This window comes from Actinia tenebrosa, unplaced genomic scaffold (genome assembly GCF_029948245.1).
Source record: "Actinia tenebrosa isolate PJP-AT-01 unplaced genomic scaffold, QUT_ActTen_1.0 PGA_scaffold13__45_contigs__length_12533684, whole genome shotgun sequence".
Taxonomy (NCBI): Eukaryota; Metazoa; Cnidaria; class Anthozoa; order Actiniaria; family Actiniidae; genus Actinia; species Actinia tenebrosa.
In genome coordinates this window covers 8,179,355-8,199,743 of record NW_028292573.1, presented here as the reverse complement: position 1 = coordinate 8,199,743, position 20,389 = coordinate 8,179,355, and the positions used below count along the sequence as shown (strand labels likewise).

General features: G+C 40.2%; 2 protein-coding genes and 1 long non-coding RNA gene across 3 annotated transcripts; 2 read left to right on the top strand and 1 right to left on the bottom strand.

The window, feature by feature from the left end:
* The first annotated feature begins 168 nt into the window (after positions 1-168).
* LOC148911757 (E3 ubiquitin-protein ligase TRIM71-like) lies at positions 169-4,090 on the top strand. Its single transcript, XM_089028992.1, has one exon. The coding sequence runs from the start codon at positions 368-370 to the stop codon at positions 2,633-2,635; it is 2,268 nt and encodes a 755-aa protein (XP_088885118.1). The 5' UTR covers positions 169-367; the 3' UTR covers positions 2,636-4,090.
* A 3,036-nt stretch (positions 4,091-7,126) lies between these two features.
* On the bottom strand, positions 7,127-17,340 carry LOC148911756 (uncharacterized). Its single transcript, XR_016119569.1, has 4 exons — positions 17,185-17,340; positions 16,819-16,863; positions 16,689-16,748; positions 7,127-7,274 (listed from the first exon to the last, which is right to left on the bottom strand). It is a non-coding gene; the product is annotated as an uncharacterized LOC148911756 (long non-coding RNA).
* Positions 17,341-17,559: 219 nt separating this feature from the next.
* Positions 17,560-19,787, top strand: LOC148911755 (E3 ubiquitin-protein ligase TRIM71-like). Its single transcript, XM_089028993.1, has one exon. The coding sequence runs from the start codon at positions 17,649-17,651 to the stop codon at positions 19,785-19,787; it is 2,139 nt and encodes a 712-aa protein (XP_088885119.1). The 5' UTR covers positions 17,560-17,648.
* The last annotated feature ends 602 nt before the right edge of the window (positions 19,788-20,389 follow it).

The following is a 20,389-nucleotide window of genomic DNA, read 5'->3' as shown; positions in this document are numbered from 1 at the left end:
GGGGGAAAAAATCTTAAAACGACATAAATTCAAAAAATAACCACGCAGAGCGAAAGAAGTGCTATTTCTCAATGATCGGGTAAAATGTCGAGGCTTTATTTCACGTTTCAAAGATTTTATTGAAATTTTTGATGAATCTCCATACATTTCCTTATAGCAGGACGCCACAGAAACCAAGCTTGGGCTACCTGTGATCCATTTGATTCACTCTAGTGAAGGTCAGGTCAAGCATCTCCAAGATTGATGTCATCACAGGCGGCGTGCCTAGACGCATTCTCCACAGGGTCTTCACGTGACTCCTTTGAATATCACATTCTAGTTCCAAGAAATCTACCTCGCTGCATTCCTTTTCCGCATCCCTGTGAAAATGGCTGCACTCAAATCGCTCAAAGACATCACAGATACCTTCGAAGAACAACTGACCTGCTCTCTTTGTCTAGATATATTCACTCACCCCAAAACTCTCTCCTGTCTTCATAGCTACTGTGCAAGATGCATCGCTCAGTGGTATCACACAAGCGGCAATCAAGGAGGCAATCGCATGGACTGCCCGATGTGTAAGACGACGATAGTTGTGCCAGACGGCGATCCTTCGAAGCTTCCTTCTTCGTTCTACTTGGATTCTCTTCTCTACTTGCTTCATGGGATGAAAAGCCAAGCTAATCAACCAGTTTTGCCCCATTGTGTGAGCTGTGAACAACCGCGAGTCTTGGTGGCGTTTTGTCAGCAGTGTAATGGCTTGATATGTGAGGATTGCTGCAACGCCCATCGGTTATTGAAAAAAATACAAGATGAACACCAACCAATAATGCTCGATCAATTTAAGGAGGAAAATGTAAACAGTTTCATCAAAAACCAGATGCTGTGTAAGCTACACGAGAAGAAGAAGCTTGAATACTATTGCCAAGAGAACACATGTAGACTCAGCGTATGCCAAAAATGCGCTACTTTGAATCATCAAAACCACCAACTGCAGAGCTTAGAAGACGCTGGACAGGACTCAAGGAAATTGATCGAAGGAGCAATGAATCGAGTCGAGCAACGGAAACAAAACGACGCACAAGAATTAAAACAATCTAAAGAAAACATAGAGAGAATTGAAAGAGAGATTGCCAAGGCAAAGAGAGATGTCGATGATGTAGTTGAAATGATTTGTGATATGGCCAGAGAACACGGAATAGCGAAGAAGGAGGAACTGAAGCAGACGCTCCAGGAACTAACAACAGCAAATAATGAAGAACAAACGGCTATTCAAACAAGAATAAAAGATTCAGATGAATTTGTGAAACGTTGCCGAGCACTGTTGGAGAGAGATGTAGCATACGAGGAAATAGAAAGTAAGCAAATGATTGTAGAAAGAAGTCAAATGTTATCACAAGCTCCTTCGATCTTGTGCTGTCAGCCAATCCAGCGTGACATGACAATACATTACTCCGTGACAGAGCAAGTCATGCAATCACTGCTAGACATCGGCAGGATTGTGAAGAATGTGACGGACCCTGCTCGATCCACAATTGAATTAGTGAAAACTCCTCGTGGTTTTATAAACGAGTGCAAGATAATCACCAGGAATACAGAAGGAGAAGTGTGTCACACAAGAATCGAGTCTATTGATGTTAGAATCAAAGATGTGGAGGGCAACGAGGTGGAAAAGAAAGTGTCTAAAGAGCAAACTGGAAAATACCGTGTGAGTTTTAAGACACAAAAAAATGGACGGCACGAAATTCAGGTGAATATTGGAGGAGAAAAGATCAAGAACTCGCCTCAGAATGTAGAGATACTCGATGTGAAGGAGTTGTTCAAACCTGTGAAAACCTTTGGAGAAGAGGGAAGTGGCAGAGGACAGTTGAAGAATCCACGTTCGATAGCAGTCAGTGATAATGGAGAGATAGCCATTGCTGAGTTGAGTAATCACCGTATTCCAATATTCAGTCTTGATGGAAACTATTTAAGAGAGTTTGGCAGGGAAGGAACAGGAGAAGGTCAACTGTATTATCCACGTGGAGTGGTGTTTAATGAAGACAGAATAATTGTCAGTGATGGTCCAGACGGTAAAGGCAGGATACAAGAGTTTGACTTGAACGGTACTTATGTAAGAACCATCTACAGACATGACCAATGGTTTGTACCGTGTGGAATGTGTGTTAACGATGATAAAAACATCGCAGTGTGCTGTTGGGGAAAACAAGAACTGGGTATCAAACCAAGTATCAAGGTGTTCAGTAAACAAGGAGATTTAGTTCATGAGTTTGATATGCCTGATAATAATGAACAGCCTTGGTACATCACCTATGGTAACGGGAAATATTTCCTATCTTATTTTAACATAAACTATGTGTGTGTTTTTGATGTAAATGGAGTTTTCTTGTGGAAGTTTGGACAAGAGGGAAAAAGAGACGGTCAGTTTAATGATGTATGTGGACTGGCTGTTTATGGTCCAGACATGATTCTTGTCTGTGATGGTTATAGGAACCGTGTTCAACTTTTCACACAAGAAGGTCAGTTTATAAGGTCAATTGGTAGCCGTGGTTCAGGTGTTGGTCAGACGAATGTTCCTGTTGATGTAGTAGTTACAGCTGATGGTCGAGTGTTTGTGCTAGAATGTAGGGGTAATAGAGTTACTGTTTATTGTTAATAGATATCAACCATTCTTTACACTTCTATCCATTTCATACAGTACAGTAACCCTAATAACTCTTCCATTATGTTTTCCATGAAAACTTTGAGAAAAACATTGATTTTGTCCTCATTATTGATGAGTAAACTTGAAATTAGTATAACTTAGTTTCGTAGATTCTCTTTGTTTTTCCAAATCATTACAGAGAAATTTGTTTCTTTTATCATTTTCATGAGTGAAAAAAATAATTAAATATTATGAAAATAAAAAAACGTGGATGAAACAAAAAAGGATTAAAATTAAATAATAGTTAAGTAATTCTTTGTCAGCTAATTCTTTCCACGTAGAAATTTGAAAATTATTTGCAGTAAGAATTTTTCCAGATAAAATTAAATATTAAGTATTTTTCTTTAATTATTTTGATATGTTAAAATTAAAAAAAGTAATGTTTTTTAGCTGTGTATCAGCTAATTCTCTTTACATGGAAGTGTGAATATCATTTTTAGCGAGCACGTAGAAAATTTGAAAATTATATGCATCTAGGGTTTTTACAAATATATATTAAATATTATTTTTTTTTGCTTTTGTTATTGTGATGAGTTAAAATTTAATAAAATAAATATTTTTCAGCTGTGTATCAGCTAATTCTTTCTACATTGATCAGAACTTTAAAATGTTTTTTGTAGCAAGACTCAATGTTAAAATAACCCTGATAACATTTTGATGGATATGTAAATACACCTAGTTTAGATTGTACCATTATGTTTGATGAGATACTGTGATATTAATATTAGTGCTAATATTGTGATATTGTAAGCTATAGCTATTCAGTATTGTCTCACCTTCATAGCGTGGGAGGCCCTTTTATTTAAAGTGCCGCTACGCAGGCTAATCTTTGTGTTGATATCTATATAATATTGTAGACTTGATGAAGTAATGCCAATCTTGTTGTAAAGATTGATTAGCAAAAGGAAAAGTAATTGGTTTGTAAATAACCGGTATTTAGTTTAATGATTTTTAAAAAAATATTATCAGTTGATGTAATGTGTGATATGTGTTTTATTATTATGGAAGGAAGTGAGTAATTTGACGAGGACATCTAATGTAAATAGTCTATTGATGGTAGTGACTCATACAATAGCAAGCCAATCACCATTGCAGCAGTTTTCCCAGTGGAATTAAAATCTTGTTCCACAAACAACTACACAATATCTGCTGCAAAGGCAAGGATTATGAAGCATTTTTTGTCTTTTAGTTTCACAGGACAGTAAAAAATTGAAAAAATTTATGGTCAATTTTCTGTGATCAAAGTTAAAAAAAAAAAAAAATTGTGAGATATTCTAGCTAATTTGTTGAGCTTGTGGGGCATAGCAACGGTAACTAGGGGGGAGTCAGAACCATGAATTCTTTAGGCGAATAATTACATATTATTATAATTAATAAATATTTTATTCACACTAAGAAGTTTAAAAACCAGACTTGAAATTCCTTCTGTTCACTAGAATTTATTCCTTCTATTCACAATGGAATATTGGAAGGGGATGAATGCATGTAAAGGCTTTTGGGATGCAGTTGATTCACTGCAAACTCATGAAATCCTTCCCATCAACCACAGCGCAACAACAGTGAGGGTGAAAGAAGTGACTGGGTACAATTTTGAATCTTAGCCTTAAAATGTGCCACACCCTAATGTTTACTAAGCACGGGGGGATTGGCAAATTTTTATCAGAAAAATGGGGGGAATGCACAATTTTTGGAAGAAGCTAGAAGTCTTGCTTAGGAGGGATCGTATTTTTTTGCATAACTTTAAGGGGGGAGTGTTAAGAATTATTCTGGACATTTCAAATTTTCACCTACCACCCCCCCCCCCCCCCCTCCTTCTGCCACACATTATAAACGCAGCCTAAGGTATCAGGAATACTGGTATCACCAGATACTGCTGGTATACTACATGTTATATCATCAGCATATTTTATCATTAAAGTATTGGTCCAATCACTGTACCATGTGGAACTCCGCGGTTAATGGGTACCAAGGGAGCACATAAATTATCTATGCATACTGTTTGACTACGGTCTTTCAGAAAAATAAATTACCCAGTTGATTATATAATGATTAATACCTGGAACAACTTTAAGTTTCTCAGAAACTACATGGTGTGATACGTAGTCAAAAGCCTTTGAACAATCAAATCTTTTTTCAATCTTTTTTCCTGCTAAATGATTCGGAAGTGTGCGGTCACCCTGTGCGCTGTACGTTCTGAGAAGACTGGGACCCGAAAATCAAAATGGCGGCAGCACTTTGGGATGATTTTTGGACTTTTCACTGTTTTTCGTTAATAATATGGATGTTTCACCGTTAAAAAAGAGCATGAACGCGTCTTGAGAAAGGTATGTAGGCTATCAAATCAAATATTCACGAAGTGTAGGCTATCAAATCAAACATTCGCAAATATTTCAACAATTCAAATAAGATTCAAATATTCCGATCCGATCCAACTTTTATACCTGCCTAGTCTCACTATCATTCACATGGAATCATCAGGATGAAGTAGGTTTAGATGGACGTCAAACAACTTTTGCAGTACATACCAAAGACACTACCTTGAAAACGTGTTTTCAGAAAATACCATGACAACACTGATTGACATCCACCAAGACCTACCTCGTCACTATGACAACACTGATTGACATCCACCAAGACCTACCTCGTCACTATGACAATATTGGTTTGATTTCCCTCGGTGCTATTGAAAAAAAAGAGCTGCGGTCATTGTTGATTTTGATTCCTGATCGCAGGATTACCATTCCAAGACCATCAATAAATACCAAACACCAATTTTGTGTTTTGATGAGGCTTCTCCACATATCTAAAGATCCATGGAACAAATGATGTTCCAATTCTGACAAGCTTTAATACAACTTCGAGGTGTGTTGAGTGTTAGCCTGCAAAGCAAATAAGGGAAAGAGGGGGAAGGGTGGAGGGTGTAGGATCCCTCCATTCCCTTTCAAGGGAACTTTGTATCTATTATTAGGTCAATGTACAAGGAGGACTGTTCAGCTATAAAACAGGAGGGGCTAATAACAGAATTTATTCTCTGCTATAAGGGAGTAAAACAAGGCTGTATGCTAAGTCCCACTCTTTTTAATCTATTTCTTAGTGACTTACCATATATTTTAAAACAATCTGAAAGTGCTGATCCTATTCTAGTGGATGGATCACTTCTAAATTGTCTTCTATACACTGACGACTTAGTATTACTAGGCAAAAACCCAAAGGATCTACAATCATTACTCAACCAGCTAAATTTATATTCCAACAGTAATGGGTTAACAGTGAACATTGAGAAAACAAAAGTTTTGATCTTTAACAAAGCAGGACGACGTCTAATTAATTATACCTTTTGCTATAGGGATCATATCCTTGAAAATGTTCGGCTATACAAGTATCTAGGTCTAACCTTAAGTGCTTTTGGGAATTTCTCGATTGCACAGCAAGAACTTAAAAAACCAGCCTTAAAAGCTTTGTTTAAACTGAAAAAAGAAATGGGATGTTTTTTTAACCACGACCCTACATAAACACTAAAATTATTTGATTCTTTAGTAAAGCCGATCCTTCTTTACGGTAGTGAAGTATGGGGCACTGACAATATGAAGACTGGCAATCCAATTGAGTCAGTTCGTATAAAATTTTGCAAAATGTTAATTGGGTTTTGAAGAAAGGCTACTAATTGCCCTAATTCACTATGACGTCACTGTTGTTTATGTGGGGGATAGAATCGCCAAATCCAATAGAAAATTCAACAAAATTTACTCTGAAACAGTTTAATCTAAAATGGCCTGGTTTTCAGATATAATGTGTTAAGATGTACTAAAAATATTCTGAGTGTTTGCTGGCTATTCTACTTCTCTTCGTGGATGGATACGGGTTTTAGAACAAATTTTGGTGAATTTGCGTTGGTTTGACCTCCTCTGACGACCATGATCCTTTGCGTTTAAACAATAGATTGTTTTGATGTGACGTCATAGTAAAATAGTGCAATTGATTCTGTGACAATAGAGCAAGTAAACTAGATCTAATGTTTCATATGTTACGTCCTTCTCTTAAGAATAATATTCATTGGTGAACACAGAAGTAATACTCAAGGGAATGACGTGAAATTGAATAGTCCCCTTGACAGATCCCTGCGCCATCTTGAAAGGTAGCCGTGCCTTTACAGCGAAGTGAGGCGAACGGTGAGCTTGCAATGATAGAGACGTGAATAATTGTCGAAGGTATTAAAAAAGGTCTCTATCATTGCAAGCTCACCATCAGTCTCGTACCCAGAGCCTGCGTTTCTTCTGGTCTGCAACGAAGAACGAGGGCTTTGGCATAATCCATTTTTTGTAACCAGGATTTCTTTGACTTCCGGTATATGAGCGCATGGGTTCAAAGACTTGTCAAACATTTTAAAAATTGTTCCCGATATTTTCAATTTTTATTTTAATTGGAAGTAAACACAGAACTCTGTTTTAAAGCATGATTTTTATTGATTATATTTGACTTCCAGAAAATTGCACATGCGCCAAAAGGAAGGCTCACCCTTTGTGTCGTATCTTTCCAAAGGCGCAGGGACTGTGAAAGGAGTGGACTTGGTCCACAATGCATTATTCCAAACCTTAAATAGGAAACAATTTTTTAGATTCGTTTGAAAAATATTTTCACTAGGTCCAACTAAACATGTGTCATTCCCTAGAGTATCATTTCTTTGTTTAACAGTTGTGCATGAGAAGACACATGAATATGGATACAACTCAAACAAAGAATCTTATTCTCAAGAGAATGTGTCATTCCCTAGAGTATCATTCCTTTGTTTAATGGTTGTGCATGAGAAGACACATGAATATGGATACAACTCAAACAAAGAATCTTATTCTCAAGAGAATGTGTCTTTCCCTAGAGTATCATTCCTTTGTTTGATGGTTGTGCATGAGAAGACACATGAATATGGATACAACTCAAACAAAGAATCTTATTCTCAAGAGAATGACACATGGTCTGAAATGAGAAAACATGCCCAAACTTTAAAAAAGTCAATATGTTGAAGATTTTTGTCAAACACTTCTTTTTTATTCTATATTTTTAAGTATATTTTTTTTATAAACAGTTGACTGTTGTATGTTGTAAATATAGAATGTGGTTGTAGTGCGTGTGGAGGGTACCTCACGGAAGAGCCCCGTACAGGGAGTAATTGCTGTAAGAATAGAAGTTTCGAAAAACATTTTCAATCAATTATGATTTATTTTTTTGGTTATAGAAATCTTTTTAAAAATTTAGCCATCTTTTGGAATTTTAACTAATTTTCTCCAATCTTCCGTGGTATTTCCTCTCATTTACCACGATTTCTGTCATCTATCCATCACCTCGTGAGTCCACAACATGCTTTGACGGTTAGATGACGAAAAAAGTGGTAGATAAGCCGGGACATGGCACAAAATTGCTTTAAAAATTACTACAAAAACATTAAAAATATTATTACGTTATTTCAGTTCTATGAATATTTGTGTCACCCTCATCTCGAATAATGATATATTACTGAGTAGATTAAAATGACTTGTTTTATTATCTGAACTGTAAATAGGAAAAAATTTGAAATATGAGCTACACTTTCGTTGTTACTTTGTTGAACAGCATAAAACAAAGCGATTTTGCCAATATTATCAGTTTTGTTGACATCAGAACCAGCATCAATCAATGCACGAAATACACTTTCGTTGTTACTTTGTTGGACAGCGTAAAACAAAGCAGTTTTGCCAATGAAATCGTTAATAAATATGGTTTAAAGCAGTGTGACAATACCTATTTAAAGTCGGAAGGATATCAGCCATCAGCAATGACTACAGCTCATAATATTAATCATTAATGCTTAATAGTGTATTTTTTATGTAGAAGGTATTTGGGGAATGTTGGGCAATATTGGCACTCTTGAAGCGTGTTTTGATTGTGCAAGAGCAAGAGCGGATCCAGGTTGGGGGGGGGGAGGGGGGCTGAAGCTCCCCTTCAGCAGAAAAAAAAACTGAAGAAGGATCTTTTTTCATTGTTTTCCGTTGTGTTGGCGGAAGAAACTCAATTAGCCCCCCCTAAACTCAATTAGCCCCCCTAAACTCAATTAGCCCCCCCCTAAACTCAATTAGCCCCCCTAAACTCAATTAGCCCCCCCTAAACTCAATTAGCCCCCCTAAACTCAATTAGCCCCCCTAAACTCAATTAGACCTCCCCTAAACTCAATTAGGCCCCCCTAAACTCAATTAGCCCCCCCTAAACTCAATTAGCCCCCCTAAACTCAATTAGACCCCCCTAAACTCAATTAGCCCCCCTAAACTCAATTAGCCCCCCCTAAACTCAATTAGACCCCCCCTAAACTCAATTAGCCCCCCTAAACTCAATTAGACCCCCCTAAACTCAATTAGCCCCCCTAAACTCAATTAGCCCCCCTAAACTCAATTAGACCCCCCCTAAACTCAATTAGACCCCCCCTAAACTCAATTAGCCCCCCTAAACTCAATTAGCCCCCCCCTAAACTCAATTAGCCCCCCCTAAACTCAATTAGACCCCCCCTAAACTCAATTAGCTCCCCCTAAACTCAATTAGCCCCCCCCTAAACTCAATTAGCCCCCCCTAAACTCAATTAGCCCCCCCTAAACTCAATTAGACCCCAGTAGTATAGGGAATGGGGGTTCCAGCGCAATCTCAACACGGGGTAAGACCCGCGTCAAAAATCCACCTACGGACGACCCCCACTCCAAGTGTGGTTGAGGGCAACAGCGCACTTAAATATGTTAGTCTATATATGGAGTGCGAAGAATGTAAAAAGTTCGTTTAGAAGAGTATATTTTTACCCATTGTTTCGGCAACCATTTTCGGCTACCTTTTCTACTCCCGCACGGGTATTCCTGGTAGGCACATTTTGCGTGTCCACTGCGCTGGTAGCAAGCACCAGAAATGTCCGTAGGGAAGTAGGTGGAGGCGAAATGCCTCTCCATGGTAGCAAGGGCAGCATTTTCCCACCAGAGCAAGAGAGGAACGATTCATTCCCCTTCTACTATCTATTTCGTGGTAGTTGCGCCAAAGTGGCTATGTAGCCTGGTATGCGAATTCCTTGCAAAGTCTTTTGCGCTCGGTAGAGACCTTCCAAGATCTCCAAAAGTATTTGTGTAGTTCTTTGTTTTCCTAGCGCGTATGCGACCATACCCGCAGCTATGTAGAGATACATGTCTATATCCTATGGACCCACGGAATACCCCTATGGATCCATAGGTACCTAGCTATGTTCGAACCGTATTCGTAGATATATATGGCAACGCCCAAAATACTATCCGAGGAAGAAATCGCAGGATTGTTGGAAGATAGGAGAAATGGAGTAGGGCTGCAAAAGGCAGCCAAAAAGTACGGCATAGGAATACCAAAGATTCGTAGGATAGAGCGAGAGAATGGTCTGGAGGTAGCAATCCCCGAAAAGCCACCAACTACAGACCTGCAGAAACATTTCCTAGAAGTGCAGGATTCCTTTGCTATAGTCTTGGACGATCTCCAAAAAGCTAGAGAAGAACTCCGAGACGCAAAGGAGGAATTGCTAGCCAAAATGGAGCAGGAAGAAGATTCGTTCGAGAAAATAGACGTGGAAGAAATAGAGAACGAAGTAGAGGAAGTATCCACGAAAATAGACTGGCAAATAGCCGGCAACGTACTATTTGCAGTCGCAGGCATAGCTGCCATTGTTTGGGCGCGCATGCAACCACCCAAAGTTGTCTACTACAGACATCCAGCGGAGGATACGAAACCGCAGAGAAATTCTAGGATTCCGGAGATGGAGTAGAGACGTGCACCAGTCTGTCTTTCTTCTTTGCTTTGGTAGTCTTTTCTCTACCAATTTTGCAGTATAGCGGTGACTGCGATGTCCAGTCTATCTTTTGCTCGTCCAGAAAGTGTCCCCAAACCGGAGTAGTAGCATGTTCTACCGTGCAGCCCTCCAAAACGCACTCCGAGCATTTTTCGGAAAGGAATAGGATTGTCCTTTCTTTTTTTCTGTAGGTGGTTTTGGCGTATTTCCAGCATTGGTATTCGCCTGGATGCATATGTAGCGCCTGTACACATTCTTTGTTGGGTGGCGCAGGCACTTCTAGTAGTCTTTCCGGGTGTTTGGGATGTTCTATTTTCCTAACCAATTCGTAGTACGTATCCAAACCAGGTCCTTCGGGCACGAAGACAGTGGCTATGTTGTTCTGCCACTCCACCAATATTTCTTCTCCTGGTATGGCAGTGCGTATGTTGCCGTTCGCTTCGAACTTTCCAGCCGCACACGCTTCCAATAGGGCTTCTGTGGCCCATGCTACAGAAGTTTCCCTATTCCTTCACAATACTACGCGGTGCCCTCTTGCCAACCAGTTGGCATCCAAGTCTCTGGGGATCGCGTATCCTAGTATCTTGTAGTCTCCTGCAGGTATTTGGTCCATCCTATGCACTTTGGCCCTAGGCGTCTCTGGGCTTTCCTCTCCAAAGAACAATCTACGCAGATTGTCTGTCCTTCTGGAAATTCTATCCAATAGTTTCCTATATTTTTCCAACTCTTTTTCTATGGCTTTCCTGTCTTCTTCCTTTTGCCGCAGGATGGACTGCCTTTGTTCCGACATCTCTGCGTGGTATCTTTTCGTGGCTTCGACCCACTCGTCGCCTTCCAAATCGTCCCGTATGTCTTCCAATCTTTGCTGTCGTTTTCTTTTGGACAGGAAGGATATTCTGCGGGAGGAAGGCACTTCCAAAATGCCGAACGGACTCTTTTCTACTCCGATCCTTTGTGCCTTCTTTGTGCGCCAAACCCACTCCACGTGTTCCGTTGGGGGCAGCATCGTGGCAATGGTGGGGGCATTTGCATGCACTCGAGTGGGAAACTTGGACTCCGCTAGTATGGTTGGGGAGTCCTTCGTGTAGCAGCGCAGTGGAGCTATTTCCACCGGGTCTGTTCCCAGAATATCCACACGGAATATAGGACATTTTCGGAACCCAAACTCTGCTATCGTCCAAAGTACGCATTGTTCCCACTTTTCGTTGCCTCGAACTCGCACACCGGCTATGCGCCGTGTTCCCAAATTGCAGTACCACGCTAGGAATATTTCTCCCGTCTCTTCGCAGCAAATGCAGCAGCATCTATCCAAGTGTTCTGCGAGAGCCAACCACAAATTCTTTGGCGGCTGTACTACGAATATGTCCTGCAAAGGTTCTATGGTCTCCGCAATAGCGTTGGTGTGGGATTTGGAGAAGTCTTTGCCGTAGATGGATATTTCCACTCTGCTGCATCCTCTTTTCTGCACGTCTGGGTGCAGGAATGTTCTACGCAGGTGGTCGTTCGGACAATCCACGTACTCTGCTAGCTTTGCTCCTACTGGGTTTTGCACTTCTCCGGCTTCGAAGTTGGATACTATTTTGTTGTATATTTTCGTACGTTTTCCGTCTTCCATCCAAGTGCAAACATGTTCTCCCACAGCATGCGTGTTCTCCAAAATCGTACCGTTGCGCCAACCGCTACTATGCTGCGGCACGTATCCCAACTCCCGCAAACGACGCACCAATGCAGCTCTATCCAAAGTTCCGGAGAAATCCTGTGTGTAGTCCACGGAGTATATTCCATATCCGTGTGCTTGTAGCAGCCTAGCAAACTTGGAAATGTTTTCGTCTACGGCTTCTATGGACAACTCCGAGGTGTCTACTTTGGCTACGAATACCGCGGCGGGTTCTCCATGCAAACTGGACCACTTGGCTGCCATATTGGAGACGCGGTCTACTATGTTTCCCTGCCTGCACGTGTGCACTATGCTGGTTGGTAGGAACACCCCAAATGTCTCCGTGGCTGCAATGGATATCTTGGAGACTATTGCCTTCGCATTCCTACAAAGCAGCTTCTTTCCATACAAATTCTCTTCGGAAACAAAACCATAGACAAACACATCGTCTACGAAAGGAGGCAATCCTTCCAGCGGCTGCAGACTGGTTGGTCCTTCGTTGCCCCGCAAGTAGTCGCACTTGGATATGTCTGGCAGCAGGTTTCCGTCGCAGGCATTGTCCAGCAGCAAATGTGCTAGTAGCCTACTCTTTGCTCGTATACCCATCTCTTGCAATGTAGTCGAAATACTCTTTTGCTCTTCCATCTTCTATATATAGGGGTCGAAGGTTTTGGGCTACTACTATGGATTTTCCAAAAGGTAGCGGTGTCTTGCCGCGCCCTTGCTACGAGGACTCGTTTTTGGGCCCTTGCTACCATGGAGAGGCATTTCGCCTCCACCTACTTCCCTACGGACATTTCTGGTGCTTGCTACCAGCGCAGTGGACACGCAAAATGTGCCTACCAGGAATACCCGTGCGGGAGTAGAAAAGGTAGCCGAAAATGGTTGCCGAAACAATGGGTAAAAATATACTCTTCTAACATTCTTCGCACTCCATATATAGACTAACATATTTAAGTGCGCTGTTGCCCTCAACCACACTTGGAGTGGGGGTCGTCCGTAGGTGGATTTTTGACGCGGGTCTTACCCCGTGTTGAGATTGCGCTGGAACCCCCATTCCCTATACTACTGACCCCCCCTAAACTCAATTAGGCCCCCCTAAACTCAATTAGCCCCCCCCCTAAACTCAATTAGCCCCCCCCCTAAACTCAATTAGCCCCCCTAAACTCAATTAGCCCCCCCCTAAACTCAATTAGGCCCCCCTAAACTCAATTAGCCCCCCTAAACTCAATTAGCCCCCCCCCTAAACTCAATTAGGCCCCCCTAAACTCAATTAGCCCCCCCCCTAAACTCATTAGCCCCCCCCCTAAACTCAATTAGCCCCCCTAACTCACTTATAGCCCCCCCCTAAACTCAATTAGCCCCCCTAAACTCAATTAGCCCCCCCTATAACTCAATTAGCCCCCCCCCTAAACTCAATTAGGCCCCCCTAAACTCAATTAGCCCCCTAAACTCAATTAGCCCCCCCCCTAAACTCAATTAGCCCCCCCTAAACTCAATTAGCCCCCCTAAACTCAATTAGCCCCCCCTAAACTCCAATTAGCCCCCCCTAAACTCAATTAGCCCCCCTAAACTCAATTAGCCCCCCCCCTAAAATTATTGAACGAATCCGCTCTTCAACAGTTGTGTAATGGTTTAAAGCACAGAGTATCTGTGGAATCATCAGGATGAAGTAGGTTTAGATGAACGTCAAACAACTTTTGCAGTACATACCAAACACCAATTTTGTGTTTTGATGAGCATTCTCCGCATATCTAAAGATTCATGGAACAAATGATGCTCCAATTCTAACAAGCTTACACCTTGGAGGTGAGGTGTTGCGAGTCTTAGCCTGCAAAGCACATAAGGGAAGGAGGGGGTGGAGGGTGGGGTGGTGTAGGATCACTCCATTCCCTTTCATATTTACCCTTGTTGTTTAGAAGAATGTTTTGAAAATTGATTCGACTGCCGTCTTTATAATATTATCCATTCCTCAAAAGGACTAGTACTGAATGGTGACACAGAAACTATGAGCCCAAAAAAGCTTTTCCCGGCCTAGTCAAGAAACAAAAGAACTGACTAATTGCTTTGGATTTTTTGCATTTTTGCTGCCAAAAAGTTCCGATATTGAAGGGTTACCCTATCCGTAGTATATGTAGGATACACCGCATGGGGTCCGTAGGAATCCTACCAAATCTAGCCAATGAACTACTCTGTTTGGTTTACGTCATAATCTTACTTCATAATCTGTTATTGACATACCAAACTCAGCGTTGTTCACGTGTAGTACTAAAGCGAAATGTCAAAAGCCAAGAAAAAAAGCAATTTTAAAGGACGTAGTCCTAATGTCGAGCGTTACGAAAGATCGTCAGGCAGGGACGAAGACATATCTTCTTTCCTCACGAGCAATCTCTCTGCTGGACAGCGATTAGCTGCCAAAAACCAAGGCAGATCATTAGATGAGGAAACCCTCCGTCGGTATGAAACCCGCCTCATGGATTTGGAGGATTTTGCCAAGTCCCAAGACGACAAGGCTGTTTTATTCGGAGAAAGCAAAAGACCTTTTCTCACGGCAACGATCGTGACTTTTTTGCGTAAGTAAAAATTCAAACTTATTTTATCCTCGACTTCCAAACTAGAAGAAGAAGAAACACGAAATAGATGAATACCTATGCATAATGTTGTCAACTCAAACTAATGGTATAAAGCCTCTAATTTGTAATGTTAAAAATTGAAGTATTTATATATATATATAAATTGATGAGAGTTAAAGTGATAGTATCTGATATGGATAATCTATCCCTCAGTCCGCTCAATCAGTCTGGATATGAAAACCATTGTATGTTTGGACGTCCTAATAATTTTAAAAAATTTTAAGATTTTAATCTGTACACCTCTCAAACACGTACCGAGAAATTTCAGTTTAAGAATTTCACCAATACCAGAACTGAGTGTCATGTCTTTAGCAAGAATTTTTATTTATGCTGCCATCAACTTTCATTACAGAAAAGAAATGCGAAAGAAAGGGGAAAATAATAGGTAGCTTGGTGTGTGAAGGGCTGTCGCCACCATGTTTGAATGGCTATAAGGCGGCAAATTCTCATTTCAATGCTTTTTAAGTTACCAAAAAAAAAAATTTTCAAAACAGTGAGTGCAAATTTTTTGCATCATTCAGTTTGCTCCATATTAAGATTGTTAAGATTGCACTGAAACTTTCTAAAATTATGTGTAATTAATTTGTATAAATTATAAAATTTAAAAAAAAATTTAAATGGGATTTTTGCTTGAAAATATCACAAAATCTAAAAATTTAAATCCTTAATACAACTCCTGAGGTCAAAAAGATTTTAAGTCCTTCAAAATTTATTCTTAGGGTAAGGCACATTTTACTTTTTTGCTCTTACAATAATATTGTATTTGTTATCATTTGTTCTAATGAGCCTGTTGCGTTATGCAAATATAAACGGTCTAAAAAATTCACATATTGGCAGCGATACAAGTGGAACAAGCATCGATGAACTGTATGCTAAATAGAATTAGCTGATTGTACCCCTTTCTTTGGCAACTTACAAAATTTTTACATTCTCCCTAATTGAATGAGTCAAGTCAATAAAACAGATGAAGTTGGGTGAACAGGGATGTGGGTGCATGCCTTGCATATTCCTCACACAAAATAAGCATTAATATAAAGCAGCTTAAAGATAAAGCAAAAATCTCTGCGAACAAACCTATAGATCATCAAAGAAATTGAAATACAGATATATGTATTACAACAAAAATTCTTATATTAAAAATAAATAAATAAGCTTGCCATCGGCTTCCATGAAGGAAGGGGGTACTTAGATATGAACTTGGTAAGGATCAGGGTGAATTTCCAAATAACTCCCAAGTATACAGGACAAAATCATTTGGTATGCCCATTTGTTCATGTCAAAAATTGCTTTTATATTCACAATTTGTTTTGCTCTTCTAAGTCTACAGAAAGCAATATCTCTTGTTCAAAACACCCTATGAAAAAGTCGTCTATAATGTTTATGTTGAGTTTGAAGGTCATTATTACTAATCTACCACCCCTGTGTACTAGGGCAAGTATTTTTCTAGCTTACTCCCTACTTTCTCCCACACACACATATTATATATATATATATATATAGCCATTTGCAAAAACTATGGCCGTTTCAAATATAAATACGAGTATATCGAAAGTATATCAGTCAGGGCTGGACATCTTTCTCAATGTTTTTTTCAGAAAGCCCTAGTGATAGACAACTTGACAAAAATATCAGGGAGGCTATCCCATAATTTTTGATATGCTTTTGATATACTTGTATTTATATTGGAAGCGGCCATAATTTTTGCAAATGGCTTTATGTATATATATGTAAATAAAAAGAGAAAACAGGCAATTCTAACTGTTCCTAAAAACATGTATGTTTCAGCCATTCGTCCTTCTTCAAGAAAGTCAAGAAAAGTAATAAAGATATGCACAAGATAAAAAGTAAAAATGTAATTATATATATGAATCAATAATATTATAGAACTAGTCTTCAAAGTACCTCGTTTTCGCTGCCACTACTAGAGTACTCATCTAAACTACTTGAATCAGGTTCAGAATGCTGTAAACAAAGAATAGCAATTAGTTAAGGGTTTGACAAAAATACAGAAATGCTTTGCACAGACACTTACCCCACTCTCGCCATTTTGGTGTTCAGATTCATCCGAAGCATAGTCCTAAATATTGAACAGAATAAATACAAACTCCAGATCAGTAAAGCTCATCTCCAAACTATGACTGATTTAATATACAGCGTATATGCTAGTTGTTAGACTGAAAATAAGAGCAGTGTTTTCTTTGCTTTACGTGTCACCGGCCTATCGTTTAAAATGAATATATTACTGTTAAGGTAAGATTTTTAACGTCAAGATTTGAACTGTAAATTATGTTGAACGGAGTTTACCGTCTAATACGTGAATTGACTTTAACTATTATTATTCTGTGAGTTTTCCGTTGTCCTACATCACTCTCTCGCTTCTCATTGGCATAACACTTACAATTCTTTCGTTTGAAGCCATTTTCCTGGGTATCTTACAGATCGAAAACGTGAAAACGCCGTTGTAAACTACCAAGCTGACAGAAAACTGACAAGACTCTACCGATCAGTTATAGCTAGACTGAGCGTCCGCTCCACTTGCGTGCTTTGTAGGAGAGTGACGTCACGCGTAGGATTCGTAGGATTCCTACGGCCCATATATGGAAGTCGGAGAAAAGAAGTAATTTTTTTTTGGTTTCGAGTTGTGTCCGCGAATATCTATTTCGGTAGGTCACAAACAAAGCCCAGTCGAGCAATTTGATTCACTCTAGTGAAGGTCAGGTCAAGCATCTCCAAGATTGATGTCATCACAGGCGGCGTGCCTAGACGCATTCTCCACAGGGTCTTCACGTGACTCCTTTGAATATCACATTCTAGTTCCAAGAAATCTGACTCACTGCATTCCTTTTCCGCATCCCTGTGAAAATGGCTGCATTCAAATCGCTCAAAGACATCACAGATACCTTCGAAGAACAACTGACCTGCTCTCTTTGTCTAGATATATTCACTCACCCCAAAACTCTCTCCTGTCTTCATAGCTACTGTGCAAGATGCATCGCTCAGTGGTATCACACAAGCGGCAATCAAGGAGGCAATCGCATGGACTGTCCGATGTGTAAGACGACGATAGTTGTGCCAGACGGCGATCCTTCGAAGCTACCTTCTTCGTTCTACTTGGATTCTCTTCTGGACTTGCTTCATGGGATGAAAAGCCAAGCTAATCAACCAGTTTTGCCCCATTGTGTGAGCTGTGAACAACCGCGAGTCTTGGTGGCGTTTTGTCAGCAGTGTAATGGCTTGATATGTGAGGATTGCTGCAACGCCCATCGGTTATTGAAAAAAATACAAGATGAACACCAACCAATAATGCTCGATCAATTTAAGGAGGAAAATGTAAACAGTTTCATCAAAAACCAGATGCTGTGTAAGCTACACGAGAAAAAGAAGCTTGAATACTATTGTCAAGAGAACACATGTAGACTCAGCGTATGCCAAAAATGCGCTACTTTGAATCATCTAAACCACCAACTGCAGAGCTTAGAAGACGCTGGACAGGACTCGAGGAAACTGATCGAAGGAGCGATGAATCGAGTCGAGCAACGGAGACAAAACGACCTACAAGAATTACAACAATCTAAAGAAAACATAGAGAGAATTGAAAGAGAGATTGATGTGGCAAAGAGAGATGTCGATGATGTAGTTCAAATGATTTGGAACATGGCCAGAGAACACGGAATAGCGAAGAAGGAGGAACTACAGCAGACGCTCCAGGAACTAACAACAGCAAATAATGAAGAACAAACGGCTATTCAAACAAGAATAAAAGATACAGATGAATTTGTGAAACGTTGCCGAGCACTGTTGGAGAGAGATGTAGCATATGAGGAAATAGAAAGTAAGCAAATGATTGTAGAAAGAAGTCAAATGTTATCAGAAGCTCCTTCAATCTTGTGCCGTCAGCCAGTTCAGCGTAACGTGACAATACGTTACTCCGTGACAGAGCAAGTCATGCAATCACTGCTAGACATCGGCAGGATTGTGAAGAACGTGACGGACCCTGCTCGATCCACAATTAAATCAGTGAAAACTCCTCGTGGTTTTATAAACGAGTGCAAGATAATCACCAGGAATACAGAAGGAGAAGTGTGTCACACAAGAATCGAGACTATTGATGTTAGAATCAAAGATGTGGAGGGCAACGAGGTGGAAAAGAAAGTGTCTGAAGAGCAAACTGGAAAATACCGTGTGAGTTTTAAGCCACAAAAAAATGGACGGCACGAAATTCAGGTGAATATTGGAGGAGAAAGGATCAAGAACTCGTCTCAGAATGTAGAGATACTCGATGTGAAGGAGTTGTTCAAACCTGTGAAAACATTTGGAAGAAGAGGAAGTGGTAGAGGACAGTTGAATAAACCATATTCGATAGCAGTCAGTGATAATGGAGAGATAGCCATTGCTGAGTTGAGTAATCACCGTATTCCAATATTCAGTCTTGATGGAAACTATTTAAGAGAGTTTGGCAGGGAAGGAACAGGAGAAGGTCAACTGTATCTTCCACGTGGAGTGGTGTTTAATGAAGACAGAATAATTGTCAGTGATGGTCTAGATGGTAAAGGCAGGATACAAGAGTTTGACTTGAACGGTACTTATGTAAGAACCATCTACAGACATGACCAATGGTTTGTACCGAGTGGAATGTGTGTTAACGATGATAAAAACATCGCAGTGTGCTGTGAGGGAAAACAAGAACTGGGTATCAAACCAAGTATCAAGGTGTTCAGTAAACAAGGAGATTTAGTTCATGAGTTTGATATGCCTGATAATAATGAACAGCCTCGGTACATCACCTATGGTAACGGGAAATATTTTGTATCTTGTTTTGACATAAACTATGTTCGTGTTTTTGATGTGAATGGAGTTTTCTTGTACAAGTTTGGAGAAGAGGGAGAAAGAGACGGTCAGTTTCTTAAAGGGCCACTTGGACGAAAATCGAACAAATTTCAAAACAAGTTGAAACTTTCAATAAGGAATCCTTGTGACCTCATTAATAACAGGTGTAAATGATTTCTTTGTATTCCAAGGGGAAGATCGAAAATTTGACGCTTTTTTTCCGTCCGCCATTAAAATCGTTGTATCAAGCAATCGGCTCAGGGAGAATGGGTCGAGTCGGAGTTGTGACGTCATTTACTCAACCAAAATCAAAACACTCGTGGCTAATGTATATGGAAAATTTGACAACTAGGGAAAAACTCTATCTTAAGGTATTCAAAATCGAAAATTTATTAGCCGCTGCTTCTCAAATTGAAGTATGCCATCTGCCCGTTGCGTTGTATACGGTTGCAGCAATGTTTCTGATAAAAAATCGGGAATATCAGTCCATTACTCACCGATCAGTAAACCAGAGTGTGACCGATGGAAGCGGTTCGTGCGCACCCATCGCGTGAACTTCAATCCTACTACACGATTTGTCATTTGTTCCGATCATTTTAAAGACAGCTGTTTTTCGAGAGCTTTTCACCAGGATGGAAGTCGGCGCCAGCTGGAAAAAGGAGCAATTCCGACCATCTGGGTTCGTGAAACTTCCAAAGAAGAAGCTGTTAGTGACAGAAGCCGCCGTCAGGTGAGTACAATTCCCCCAAACCGCAATATAAGATCTTGCGCAGAAA

What these genes read in the sequence shown, in the direction of transcription:
- LOC148911757 (XM_089028992.1), top strand. Translation starts at nt 368, where the DNA reads ATGGCTGCACTCAAATCGCTCAAAGACATCACAGATACCTTCGAAGAA.
- LOC148911755 (XM_089028993.1), top strand. Translation starts at nt 17,649, where the DNA reads ATGGCTGCATTCAAATCGCTCAAAGACATCACAGATACCTTCGAAGAA.